The 14767-nt window shown below is 34.1% G+C and overlaps 1 protein-coding gene across 1 annotated transcript; it reads left to right on the forward strand.

The window, feature by feature from the left end:
• The first annotated feature begins 3502 nt into the window (after window positions 1-3502).
• On the forward strand, window positions 3503-4356 carry LOC140960554 (uncharacterized). The gene has a single exon (XM_073418859.1). It carries the CDS (start codon window positions 3534-3536, stop codon window positions 4245-4247), a length of 714 nt encoding a protein of 237 aa, XP_073274960.1. The 5' UTR covers window positions 3503-3533; the 3' UTR covers window positions 4248-4356.
• The last annotated feature ends 10411 nt before the right edge of the window (window positions 4357-14767 follow it).

Consider the following 14767-nt stretch of genomic DNA (forward strand, 5'->3'; position numbering starts at 1 on the left):
GTGCAACGCTAGCATATAGAGTCTCAATGTTGTCCCGGGTCTAAAAGACTATTGGTGTACAACCATAAACTAGGACGTTTCCACTCGATAAGTGAGAACCACTTGGAAAGTCCTAAATGGAGGGTTGTTCAGTGTACTCTACCAGGAGCACCTATCTGCATGCTCGGACATCACAATGTACCATACCAATGAAACATGGTACTCACATCGCAGATACTAGTCTCAAACTCGAGCGGCCTATATCCTTCTTATCGGGGGCTGAGTCGACTAAGAACTGTTTAGAATATACAGTATTCCAAATATGAGTTTCATGATTCTCATCATATGAGCATCTCATATTCTTTCTACTATTTGTATATTCAAGGACTTTTTCTATGCAACTAGCATGTGTATACAGATAAAGATGTGCCAAAACAATAATTTCAAATATAATTAAAATAAAGATTATTTATACATAGAGTTTCATTGTAAACACTCGGCCAACACTTGGCTCGACGGACACCTACTCTAACACTATGGGTCTGGATATCTTATGTGATATGATGAGTTACTGATACAAAGAATATTTGGTAAGAGTATGAGTTGTGCTTTAAGAAAAATTATTATTTTTAGTTGCACACATGATTCCAATATGATTAATAAAAGATACAATACATTGTTATCTAATTATTTGCAACTTTCAACATACTAACAGTTGTAGATTCGATCGGGATATATGTGTTGAATAGACCGTATGGTGCGTTAACCATAACTTGTTAGTTGTTCCAGGAACTATCAGTGATACTTAGGAGATCATATGACGATGCTACTAAACGGTCTTATCATGATCTGATACGTGCAATCGGACTTGAGTTCTGATTTTCTTGTGAACAAGGGATCGATGCACAGATTGGGGCCAACAAGAGTGTAACGCCCGAAAATCAGTCCACGTAGACTGCATGCATGAAAATTATTAAATTGCTAAAATATTTTAATTAAATGATTTTGGATGCATGAATGATATATTTTAAGTGACTACATGTTTGCAAGGACGTGAGCGACAATCGCCTAATACGATAATGTACGAGTATACAAACTGATATGATGCATGTGAAATGTAATATGCTCGGATATCAAGGATCAAGTCAATAATCTCACACTCAGTCTAGAGTCGCCTGAGTATGTAGTTTCTGATCTGCTCTAAGCATGTTTTGGCTCCCACACTCATCATAAAGACGTGGATCTACAATGTCCAGGTCATCAGAGCCCGCGGATCCCATCGGACACTTAGCTCTCGATGCCCCATCGTCCACAATACAGAATGGGGCTGAGCGACCCCAACAAACTAGGTATATCTCAAAAGATATCAGGCTCAACATGATGTGTCATGCATAATATGCGAAAGCAGTAAAACATGTATCATGCAACAGATAAATATGTAGCATATAAGTGTGTATATTACGCTTGAATATCTCAGTCAGTAAATCACGTACCTCACTAAAACAATATGACAGAAAGCTCTGAACCTAGACAATACCAACATAATGAAATCACTATCAAACCAGATCTTGAATTACCAAACATGCTTCAAAGTTCTTCCTAAAAGTTTTAGGATTATACCTGCGTTCGTCGTCAGCCGCTGATGATGTCTCGATCCCAATTCACCGACCTCTCCTCGAGTCGATACTAGCACCGAAACTTCTCGACACCAAAGTGCCCTAGAAATTGGCTAGAAAACCTAAGGTATATGGCTAGAACTCTCTCTGAAGGAAGCGGTGTACGAAACCAAAGAATTCAGATTCTATTTATAGGCTGCATCCGAACTATTTCAGAAAATTCGAATCAATCTTATCTGCCGTGTCAGAATCTCATTCGTCTAGTTGGATTTCTCGGGATAATGAAATCTGAAGTAGATCGGGTTGTCTATTTTAAATTCGGTGGATCCAACAGATTGATCCCGAATTATCAATTCCTTAATAATAATTAATTAACAACTCTTTAATTATCTCTTAATTTGTACTTCATTCAAAATAAGGATTCGGGTCATTACATGAAAGCCGAAGCAGCATGGCTATTTGGAAGAAACCTGCATAAAAAATATTAATACATCGATAACAGTAGTAAAAAGTTGTAAAAGCTAGTAATCACATACCAGTTATGTTTAAATCCAAAAAAGAAAAAATTACGATTTTAGTCTCGTAAGTTGGTCTATTTTAAGTTTTAGTATGGTAACTTTTCAAATTTTGGTTTTCATACAATATCTTGAATTTTTTTTTTGTTTTAGTAATTTTTTGCCAAAAACCACTAAATCAATCTAATATAATTTATTTGTCATTGATTTTATCCTTTGCGGCATATGTAACGAGAAATAAGTCATATTACTCAAATTAAAATTAATTTCAATAAAACTAAAGAGAAAAATAAAGTCAAACGACCTCCAATACTTCAAAATGAAAAGAAAAAGTTTGTCGTTTCTCATTATTTTTGTTTATGTATATTTAATGTTTGTAATATAAGTTTTATTCTTGTTACACGAGTCATTTAAGAGAATATCAGCACCAAATAAGCAATATCCGATGGATTTTGCTCTGTCAGACAAAAAAGAATACCAAAACAAAAAATACAAGTTACTAGATGAAAATCAATTTTTGATAAATTAAAAGACTAAAACAAAAAATAGACCAACATAAAACTTAAATAATATTTGAAACATAAAGCATGACATGATAGACACCAAATCAATATATATGAGTTCAGCATAACAAAGCACATTAAACTTGAAAGATTAAGCTATCAAATGATAATCAGCAATTTAATAACGAGTTCAGCATAAATAAACACATGAAACTTAAAAGATGAAGTTACCAAAATCTATCACGATATGGCAAATTTACTAATTACAACGACCCTCGTCGACTAAGTCGTCGTCATTTAATTCAATAACTTGTATTTTTTTGTTTTGGTAAATTGAATTAATTATTAGCAAATAAAATGTGTGATTTAATACAATTTGACAAACAAGCTGGCCAAAAAATATTTAGTAAAATCAAATGGTCAAAATTATATTCCTTTTGACTATTACATATTTTCGTAACAAAAACTTATTTTTTGAATCGATTAATCATTAGGACATATTTATGCTAACAAATTTCAATCCATCTATCTCCAAATATTACATCAAATCAGATAAATCCCAAACCATGCTATTAATCTCTAATAATAGTTAATACAAACTACACAAAAAATCTAATGAAATTTATTTCATAATTTGTATAAATATATGGAATTTTTAATAGAATTCATGTCGAAATTTCTTTTTGGGAAAAAAGGAAAATTTCTAGAATAAAAAGAGTAAATATTTTAATAAATTTAATTTACTTGTCTATCTTTATGGCGTGTGAAAACGGCCTTTATTAAATCACATTTAATGCCTCTAAGTTCCTTTATTGCTTCGATTTTTCTCTATAAATATCACTCTCCCATGCTTGTAAATTATCACCCAAACAAATAATTAAATTAAAAATTGTGAATTTTAATTTTTCATCAAAGATAAAATGCCGAAGCAAATTCAGAAATCAGTTCGAGAATGCCTCTCGAAGATCAAGATTTCCAATAAACAAATCCATTTTCGATTCAGAAGTTGCAGGCACACCAAAACGCCGTCGTTTGAAGTTGGTGGTGGGGAGCGGAGTAACGGAAACGACGCCGTTACCTTGTCAGACATAGACCAGTTCTTGTATGAAAATTTCAGGTCACTTTACCAGGAGGAGCGAGACCATGGAAAAACCACGTCGTTTTTGATCGAGTCTCCGAGATTGCTCGATCCTCCTCCGCCTCCGGAGAACCTCCGCCGCTCGGGTAGGTTTTTCGTCGCCTCCGGCTCGTCTAGCTCGCTGATCACGGATGAAGCGTCTTCTACCTCAGCCTCCGTCGCGGAGGAGTCGGAGGAGATCTCAGCCGAGGATCGGAAGGCGCCGGACGATTTCATTGTGGTCTTCACGCATTCCCCGAGCCCGTACGAGGATTTCCGGCGGTCGATGCAGGAGATGGTGGAGGCGCGTCTGGAGCATAGCGGGAAAGTGGACTGGGAATTTCTGGAGGAGCTTTTGTTTTGTTATCTGGATCTGAATAACAAGAAGTCGTATAGGTATATCTTGCACGCGTTCGTGGACCTGATTGTTGTTCTGCGTGAGAATTCCGGCAAGAATCCGGCGAGTCGTCGGACGTGGAACGGCAGAGGTGGTAGAAGGCTGAAAGGAGTGATGTAATGCATGCAAGAATTTTATCTAATAAATAAAAATAAATGACGTTGTGTTTATGCATACCAGTACCACCCCCAAAAAGAGTTGAGGATCCAAGCCTGATTCCTCTGCAGGAGAGGTGATGGAATTTCAGCATTTAAAGTGATAATAATATATACTTTATTCCAAATATTTATCAAAAATATTATTATTGACTCAAAGTATTCTAAAATCTATATCTATATTATATATAATCGTTGAACAGACTCCCTAATTTTTTTTAAAAGAAATTAGTCGCTACACAATACAAATTATTATCACAAATTAAAATTTATTAATTTATATTCAAATCAAGTAAGATAAAACCATAATCATAAATGTATATATTGTGACACCCGCTCATACATAATTACAACTTGTTACTTTGTTGCGTGTGTACACTCTTTTTTATTATTATCAGTATAATAAAATGAAAATTGACAAATTATTGAGGTACTAAATTGATATTTGAATTGTTGAAAAAAAAAATAAAAGTCTATGTTGAAATTAAAAAAAAAAAACAAAAGTGTAATATTAGTATCATATGGTAAAATTAGAAGCAAAAGTTGGTGTCCTTCCTAGGTGGTTACTATCATCTCTTCAACTTTAATAAAATAGAATAGATTTATTTCATTACACGGTACTTCTTTTTTTTTTTTTTGAAGCTCATTATACGGTACTTTAGGAATGCGAGTATAATCATTTAAACTTAAATATAAATGTATATCAAAGATATATAAGACTATAAAGTACTTAAAATATCGTTAGTTTTGTAAAACTTTCGTTAGTTTTATCCCACAAATATGCCTATCCAAAAACACAAACAACCAATTTCAAAATTTTCATCAATTCAAAATACATTTCACATCCTACATTAGACGTAATAAAACAAAACCACACCCTAACCTTATTCACATAATCGACATACACCAAAAACAGCAATATCAATAAACAACTCTATTATCACATTGTGTTTTAACCCACATAATCTCTTCTTTTAACCCACTTAACATCACATTCCAAACATATAAACATGTAAGTGGAAGCCATATCAAAGTTCTTTCGAGGTAAGACATGTCACGAGCATTCACTATTGAACCTGCTCTCTAGACATCCTTATTATTTAATCCTACAACACATGAGCTATATGAGTTTATAAAACTCAGCAAGTCAAGCTTATAACGTAATAATATGCTTAAGAATGATGTCGTTATCATACACATGATATATGCAATGTAGTTTAAAACACAGTGTGGATAAATAGCTTTATACAATAACCATATTATATGACATGCATTCATGGGAAAATCGAGTGTGATAATGTATTCTTGGTGTCCAATAGAATATTTTTGGTGGTGTTTCCTCTTTATATTAACCACCATGCCATAGTCATTGTGGCATAATCATCACTATAATCATTTTGCATATTATGCCACATAATTAACTTGCATGATATACATGTATAATATATTAAGATACTTCATATGACTAGTATTTGGCTGCATCGTATCGATTAAACTCATTTATTTTTATTTCCAAATGATTTCCAACAACATAGCAAAAGTACCTTNTATTCATAATGTATGCATCAAACTTCACTTCAAATTTCTGATGAGACCTATGTTCTTTTGCTTCACTATCTTGGATCTGTTGAGATTTCTAGATAATTCTAACCCATCTGAGAGTGTGGGATATTTTCAATATGCTAGTCCTCTTGATATATAGCACCATTCTAATTCATTATGTATACATTACATAATGAATGGCTTAGTCGACTCACTGTATAATGTATATATTGAAAAAAAAAAGAAAAATAAGGAATATGGGAATCTTTGGACCGGAAATATAAGTAAGAGGATGCGGGAGCCAAAAAATCATTGTTGGAGGATTCTTGGACCATAAGATGGAGGACTCCAAGATTGTGTGAATAATATGAATCTATGCATCTTTATTTCTCAATTGAACTTGTGTTCAAACCCACGAGAGTAGTGGATTAATACTGGTGTCACTCGCTTCATGTTCTCCGACATGGAGATGCTTGAAAATCTTGATGGATATGAGAATGGAGAAAATTTGTACATGGGTAACGCAGCTACATCTGATAACAAGGATCCAAGAAAAGTAATCTTGAAAATCAATTCTAGGAAAAAATGATTCTTAACAATGTGTTGTATGTGCCAGAAATTTGAAAGCATTTAGTGTCTGGTTGAATAAGCATGGGTTTCATTTTTTAATTCATATAAAGTTATTTTTTGTCTGTAAATGGAATGTTTGTTGGAAAAAGATATGTATATGTGGGCTTTTTAAGCTTGATGTAATGATTATCAAGCCTAAAATAAAGAAATTGAATGCTTCCACTTTTTTTCTCGAGTCTTTCAATTTATGACATGATAAACTATGTCATGTTAATTATGATATTATTTGCATATTAATTAACTTAAAATATTCTTACATTCCGTATTGATAATAAAAAAACACACACACAAATGTGAAACTTGGTTTGAGACAAAATTAACAAGGTCATATTTCCAAACTATTGAAACAAATAGTAAACCACTTGACTTTATTCACACATATATATGTGATTTAGAAGCAGCGCAAACACGTGGTTAAAATAGATATTTTATTATTTTTCTCGATGATAACAAAAATTTTTTTCTTTATCTTCTTAAAAGTAAATATGAGGTCATATATAACATTATCATGCATAAAAGCGAAGTTGAAAATAAACTCAACAAGAAAATTAAAGTACTAAGAAGTGATCACAGAGGTGAATATGAATCACTATTTGTTGATTTATGTGATCAACGTGTTATTAGACATGGAATAATTGCATCTTATTCTCCTCAACAAAATGACATTGCATAAAGAAATAATCGTTTTTTGAAAGAAATGATAAATGCGTTGTTGTTGAGTTTCAGCTTACCACAAAACATGTGGGATGACGTTGTTTTAACAGAAATTTACCTTTAAAGTAATATGCCTTAAGAAACAAGATAAAAGTTAATATGAGTTATGGAAAAGAAGAACATCTTTTTACCAATACTTTCGAGTTTGTGGTGTCTTGCCAAAGTGGCAGTACCAACTCCAAAAAAGGTAAAAATAGTATCAAAAATTGTTGATTGCATTTTCATTGGATATGCACAAAATAAAAATGCTTATCATTTTCTTGTGTATGAATATCAAATATCCGATATCCACAAGAATACGATGATGAATCAAGAAATGTCTTGTTATTGGAAAATGTGTTTTCATACAAATTTAAAGAAAAACCAAATGCTTCTAAAAGAACATACGGAACAATGGAATAAGAAAAAGAAGTTGACTATGAGTTTGAACTCAAACGTAGCAAGAGAACTAGGGTAGAAAATTCTTTTGCTCCTGATTTTCTTACTTTATTGCTAAAAAATGAATCTCAAAGCTTTTAAAAAAACTGTGAATTCATCTGAGGGATCCCAATTGAAAAAGACATTTAATTCGAAATTGAATTCATTTTGCAAAATCATATAAGAGAATTTGTTTATCTTCATCAGTGAAGCAAATCACTTGGTTATAAATGGATTTTCAAGCAGAAAATTAACTTATATTTAACAATGGATAAGTATAATGCTAGGCAAGTAATTGATTGATATTGTCAAAAAAAGGGATTGATTACTTTGATATGTAATTCTCCAGTAAATTTATAACCTCTATTGGAGTTATATTTGCAATTAGGTATCGAGGAATCTTGAAATACACCAAATAGATGTAAAAATATTTTTTTTTCTTTAAATAGAGATTTAGAAGAAGAGATTTACATAAAACAACCTAAAGGATTTTTTGTGCCAGGGCAAGAAAACAAGGTATGTAAATTGGTTAACTCTTTATAGGTCTTATAACAAGTATAAAAACAATAACATGAAAAACTCGATAAAGCCATGACAGGAAGTTGACTCGAAGTTAATGGATGTTCAGAGACTTCAACTGCTCCTACGTCACCCCTTCTATCACCTCGGGTAGGATCCACTAGAAGACTTTGATTTATACAACTACTTGTACAAACCCACCCAGCTTAGGACTTACACTACTGTCTAATTGAATTCCTAGTCTTGACTGAAGGCATCACCTTCTAGCCAACATTTTTTTAACGTCTATGTGTCAAAGACTATATACACAAGTTTAACGTCTTTGTGCAAGACTGTATTTGAGTGGTGGTCGTGTGTTCGTGTGTGAGAACTGAACAATGAATACACCAAGAGGTATTCTCACACACTGAGGGAAATGAGCTTCTAAACTAAGCTAATAATACGATGACATTTCCCTCCGGGCAAATTGCTTCTTCAAAGATGATATACAATATACGTGCCCTTTTCTTTTTACCACACTCTCTCTGGTTCTATATATTTTCGTCTCCGCTGATCTTCTCTTTATCTAGGCGGGAAACTGATCGTACAGTGAGACTCAATTATTGTATATGTTGCATCTTGAATTTGTTCATTGGACTTTGTATCTCGACTTTTCGACTGATCTTCTGGAACGTATGTCTTTAATGCTCTTATGCAACGTTCATTATTATCCTTTGACTGGACAATTGCTTTGTACCTTTCTGCATAGCTGGAATCCACTTGAATGAGTTTGTCTTGTTCTTCAACTGAAAGATTCTAACTGATGCTCGGAACTAGTCAGCTGAACTGATCTTCAGTTGGGCTGGCGAAATCAGTTGACACGTCAGTTGAATTGATTTCGCTATTGTTCAGTTGAATTGATCAGCTAGGCTCTTCATAACTTGACCACTCCTTCGGCTGGCCAGGCTTCTGAGGCTATCCTGCTGAACCACATATCAGCGGGACAATCAGCTGAACTGCTCATTTGACATATCAGTTTGTCTGATTCAGTTTGTGCGATCAGTTGGGTCTTCAGTTTGCGATTTAGACAACTCATAACTGATTCTAGCTTCTGTACACTAAGATAAATCATTAGTAACAAAATAACAAGTTTTGTTAACATCAAAATCAAGATTGTGAAATTGTTGAAAAGTTCCAACAATATACATACATACATACATATATATACATACATATATATATATATATATATAATTTTTGCACCGTTTAAAAATAAACCAACCAACCTATTATTTGAAAATCCAAAAGAACGCAGTGCAAAACATAAAATCCTCAAACCAAAACCTAAAGCTAGCATAAATATCTTAAATCCTCTAAAAAACCACTCAAAAGCATAAAGACGTCAAAATCTTCAAAATCATACTAATATGGAAAACTAGCAATGGTCCTCGTGTTATATGTACCATCAGTCCAACAAGTTCAAACGTCAAGTCCTCCATCATCAGAAAAATTATTCTCATTTGCATCATTCACATCTAGTGATTCTAACAACTCAAAAACCTTAACCGTTATTACAAATAGTACATATATATCCACAAGCAATAGTGAAAATACTTTTAATAAAATAGATTTATTATGAACATGCATAACTTTAAATCCTTTCCTTTCATCATATACGTATACGTTTCCTTTTTTATGGAATTCAGATAATTAATTGTGACTTTCGTTTAAGCTTTTGGTCGATTGATCAATCTTACATATAACCATGGTACCAGGCAGCCGAGACATCGACGACACTCTCACCCATCAACTGAGCTTTGGCCTTACATATCATCATATCTTTTCATATTCGTATTCGTATTAGTCACAATTAAATCACCTCCTTCAATCCTTTCATTTCCATCACTTATAAAAATTCATGCATATAACATTTTTCTTTTAAACCAAGCATGCACATCTTTTAGCTGTATCGTTTTTCATCAGAAAAAATTTCGTAATCTTTCAAAATAAATATTTTAACATTCATTACAGGATCCAGGGCACTTCCAAGATGTCTAACATTTTTCAGGTCTAAAATGACCGTTTTTCCTCTGAAACCCTAACTTTTTCAATTTACCCTTAACTCTTAAAACGACGACCCGAATCCATCCAAACTTAACATAACACCTTAAAATACACCCATAAACATTTTTTTGGCGTAAAATTAAGCTCCTAGACTAATTTTTCAATTCGTTTTAAAACTTGAACCTACTTCCCGGTTTTAAGCCGAATCAGCTCGAAACATAACCAAATTTGATACATAGCTTATTAACACCTAACTAACCCTTTTTAATCTCAAATCAATACAATTAAAACCCATAGAAACGACCTAGCAAGCTTATGAATTTTCTGCCCTAATTTGAACGAAACCCTGGCCTCCCAACCTTGCACTCCTTCGGCCCTAGCCCTTAACCAACAAGACCAGCCCCTATGAAACCTTCCTAGGACCATGGCCAAGCCCTTAACAAGCTGTTGGACCATACCTAATGAGCTACGCACCTGTAGCCCTTAAGACTGCACCCCTTCATGAATAGCGTGACAAAGAACTATCCTACAGCTCTTTCCCTTCGAACGAGCCTTCCCTCAACCCATCTAGGACCATGACTAGACCATAATAGGACCCGTGAACACATCCCAATTGCAACACATATCCTGCTCTTTTCTAGCCACCATAACCGAACCATAGTACCAAAAAACCCAAGGAAACATTCAGCCCCTTGCCCTCTTCTTTCCAGCCTTGAACCGACATCTAGGGACCCTTATACCTACTGTAATACGTCTCTTTTAATGACCCTACCATGACATCCCATTTTTGTATCATGTTTTTCATGAGATCATGTATAAATACACATAATATGGTATGTACGATGAGTGAAGGAAGATTAAGATATACCTTTGCTTATTTCAAGCACGAAAAACAATCCTTGACGCGAGGGACGTTGACGGAGAGGGATAGTGAACTTGCTGAATTTCCTTCCCCAATAACCTTAGTATAATATGCCCATTAGGCCCATCAGAAAGTAGGTAAAATATTTCATTTAGGAAATTTTTCGAAAATATTAGCCGAGTTTTCAAAAGTCCTTAAAGTCCTTATTTTCTTTAAATGTCAATTACCCGTTTAAAATACGATTCGGCCCGTAAAAACACATCAAAAGATATCATTTTCGAAAATAACATATTAAATATACCATATATTAAATATATTTAAAATAATCATTATAAAAATATTTCTCTTTATTTTCTCCGTCTCCGTTTCTCGATCGCGTCTTGAATAACCTTTAAAACACAGTTTTATGCATCCTAATATAAAACCCTAGTTAAACATGTAAACATGCCTACCAAATTCAATAAATACAAGTAAAATAATTTGATTAGGCATTTTTAATTATTCCTAGATTTGCATGCAGTCGGATTACGTTATCACATTGACCTTACAATTCCTCCTTCTCTTAAATGTAATTTCTTCCTCGAAATTAAAGCTCGAATAACTCCAGGTAGCGACTTCTCATGTCCGTCTTGGTTTCCCAAGTAGCTCTCTCCTCCGAATGATTTATGTATAGCCCAAAATCAGTACACGTAAAATCCATGTATTTATTTAATTGTTAAATTATTTATTTAAGTTTAAAATGATTTTTAACGGTTCATGATTCATGAATTTGCATTATATTAAATTATTTATGTTTATGTGATGCACGTTAAAAATATTTTCTTGAGTTTCATGTTTCAGGCGATTATTCGATGCGGGATCGAGGAAAAGTGACCGGCGACGATTTTGGTGATTTTAAAATGTGGTATTTTATTTTAAGTTAGGATTGAGGTATTTTAAATGATTTATTAATTTTTTAGCATTTTAAAGTCTTAAGATTTTAAAACTTTTGAAGTTTAGCAATTGTGTATTTTATTTTTTTAATTAGGGGATTTTGTAAAAGTAGTGGGGATTAAATTTTTAATTAACATTTAAATCTTAATTAAGCAATTTTATTCCCCCTAATTAAATAAAAATCATGCACGCACACACATATACACACACCATCAGTTTTCATATACACACACATTCTTGCAATTTCATTGCATTTGGTTGAAAGAAAAACCTTGGTTCTTAGTGCTTTCAGCAGCAGCCACCCTTCCCCTACATTTTTATGAGATTCACGTTGGTTTTTTTGGGAGAAAACATGCCATGATTCGTCCTTGTTTAACCCTCGCATTTTTCCCCCTTCGGTATCGTTGTTTCTGAAGTTTTAAAGACCAAGGCAAGTATAATCTCTCGTTTTTGCATCGATCTTATCATATTATGTGTTTTGATGTTGTTTATGCGTAAAAATTCATGTATGATGTGCAAAGTTTGAGGAAAAAAATTGATTGGATTTAATTTGAAACGATTTTTAGATCACAAAAATAGAATTTTGTTGTAATTTTGTATACTGTTCATTTTCGGTTGATTTTCTGGAAAAGTCTTCAACATATAAAACGTAGTACTTTTTGATACCTTCGATTGGACAATAAATTTGTAATTTTTGGACAAGAAACGAGTGAGTTATGATTGTTTTTGTGGGACTGCTCAAACTGTTATTTTATGAAAACATGTTCTTGATGTGTTCTTGAGAATTGTTTGTTGCAGGCTTCGTTGGGAATCGTCGGGTGTTTCGTGCTGCGTAGGTGGTGTCATGTGGTGTGATAAGTCGTCTTTCGTTGTTTCGATTCGAGTCGGTATGGGTTTGGTGACGTTAGAATGGATAGGGAAGGGAATGGGTAGAAGATGGCTTTTTGGGGCTGAAATCGCGCAGGACTAGCGCTGCAGCGCTGTACCGGGGCGCCGCAGCGCTGCAGGTATGCACCAGGCAGTGCCGCAGCACTGCAGAGTAGCGCCTAGGCGCCACAGCGCTGCACTACATTGCCTAGGCGCTGGTCTTGGGGTTTTTCGGGCTTCGTATTTAGGTGCTCTTGCTTCTTTTGGGTACTATTATGTCGTTAAGTCCTAGCATACTAAAAGTTAGTTTAGATGTTAGGAAGTTTGATTGGGGAACGTTGAACTATGGTTTAAGCGAGGTCTGTGTCTTCAATTTCTTGGGACATTTCTTACTTTATGTCAAGATTGTTACGGGGTTCAAATCATGGGTTAGTATGTTGATTGAATGAGGTCAAGTCCCAAATGTTTTAGAGTGTCATAAGTCAATTATTACTTCGGGTGGTGAGCACGACTATTACGTCTAAGTATGGGATTTAAGTGCATGAAATTGTGTTAGTATGTGCAGCAGTGTAAGTATGTTCGACGTGCAAAAGAAAATATTTTATGTTTTTGAGGTATGTTAAATGTCTTGTGACCAAATATGAACGGGTTTGGAAGTTGGTGAACGTGGCCGATGACCTCTCCACCCCACTAAAGCATGACCGGTTTAGATAAGGATTGAAAAGCGGTAAAGTATGACCAGGGACCAATCCACCCGGCAAAGCATGACCGGGGATCTCACGTATGCGGTAGTGGACATTCCGACCAGCCCAGTACTGTAGTTTAGTCTGATCAGGCACATTTATGTATGGGTCACTTGCTTTATAACATATCTCTACGAAAAATGATGAAATTTATGCATGTTCAAGTATGATGAAGTTTTGGAGACAACTTCAAAGGTAAAACTGTGGGTAAGAGTAAGCTTATCCATGTCAATTTTACTATTCAAGATGTTTTACTAGTTGAGAATTTTAAGTATAACTTGATTAGCATCAGTAAGTTATGCTACAATAAATTCTCAGTTCAGTTCGACAGACACACTTGTTCAGTTAGAGACTCAATTGATGAGGTCATACTAACTGGCAATCGTCGTGGGAACACATACAAAGTCAGTTGGACTGAACAACCTTATGCACCAATTTGTTTTAAAGCTTCCAAATCTTCTAAAAATTGGTTGTGGCACAAGAGGTTGAATCACCTAAACTTTAAATCTATTTCTTATCTGAGTAACCATGATCTTGTAACTGGTTTGTCCAAAATAGACTTTTCAAAAGATAAAATTTGTTCAGCATGTCACTTTGGTAAGCAAGTAAGATCATCTTTTAAAAACAAGGGTTGTAAATTATCTTCCCGATGCTTAGAACTGTTACATATGAATCTTTTCCTCCTATACCAGTTTTGAGCTTAGGGGGAATGAAATACACTTCAGTGGTCGTGGATGACTATTCAAGATTTACTTGGGTTATTTTTCTCAAATTTAAAGACCAAACTGCTGCACAACTGATTAATCTTTTCAAAAAACTTTTAAATGAAAAATCAGTTGGAATTGATCGAATAAGGTCTGATCGAGGGACATAACTCATCAATCAAAATATTTCATTATTTTTAGAAAATACTGGGATCAAGCATGAGCTCTCAGCAGCAAGAACTCCTCAGTAAAATGGTGTAGATGATAGAAGAAATCGGACCCTTAAAGAAGCTGCTAGAACAATGCTTGTTGATTCTGGTATTTCTCAGAGGTTTTGGGCAAAAGCAGTAAACACTGCATGTTACACTCAGAACAAATCAATGATTAATAAGAATCATTTGAAAACACTATATGAGATCTGGCATGGATACAAAAGTGTGGTTTCATATTTAAAAATATTCGGCTGCAGATGTTTTATCTTGATAATGGCAAAAATCATTTAAAAGCTTTT

This window comes from Primulina huaijiensis, chromosome 15 (genome assembly GCF_012295235.1).
Source record: "Primulina huaijiensis isolate GDHJ02 chromosome 15, ASM1229523v2, whole genome shotgun sequence".
Lineage (NCBI taxonomy): Eukaryota > Viridiplantae > Streptophyta > Magnoliopsida > Lamiales > Gesneriaceae > Primulina > Primulina huaijiensis.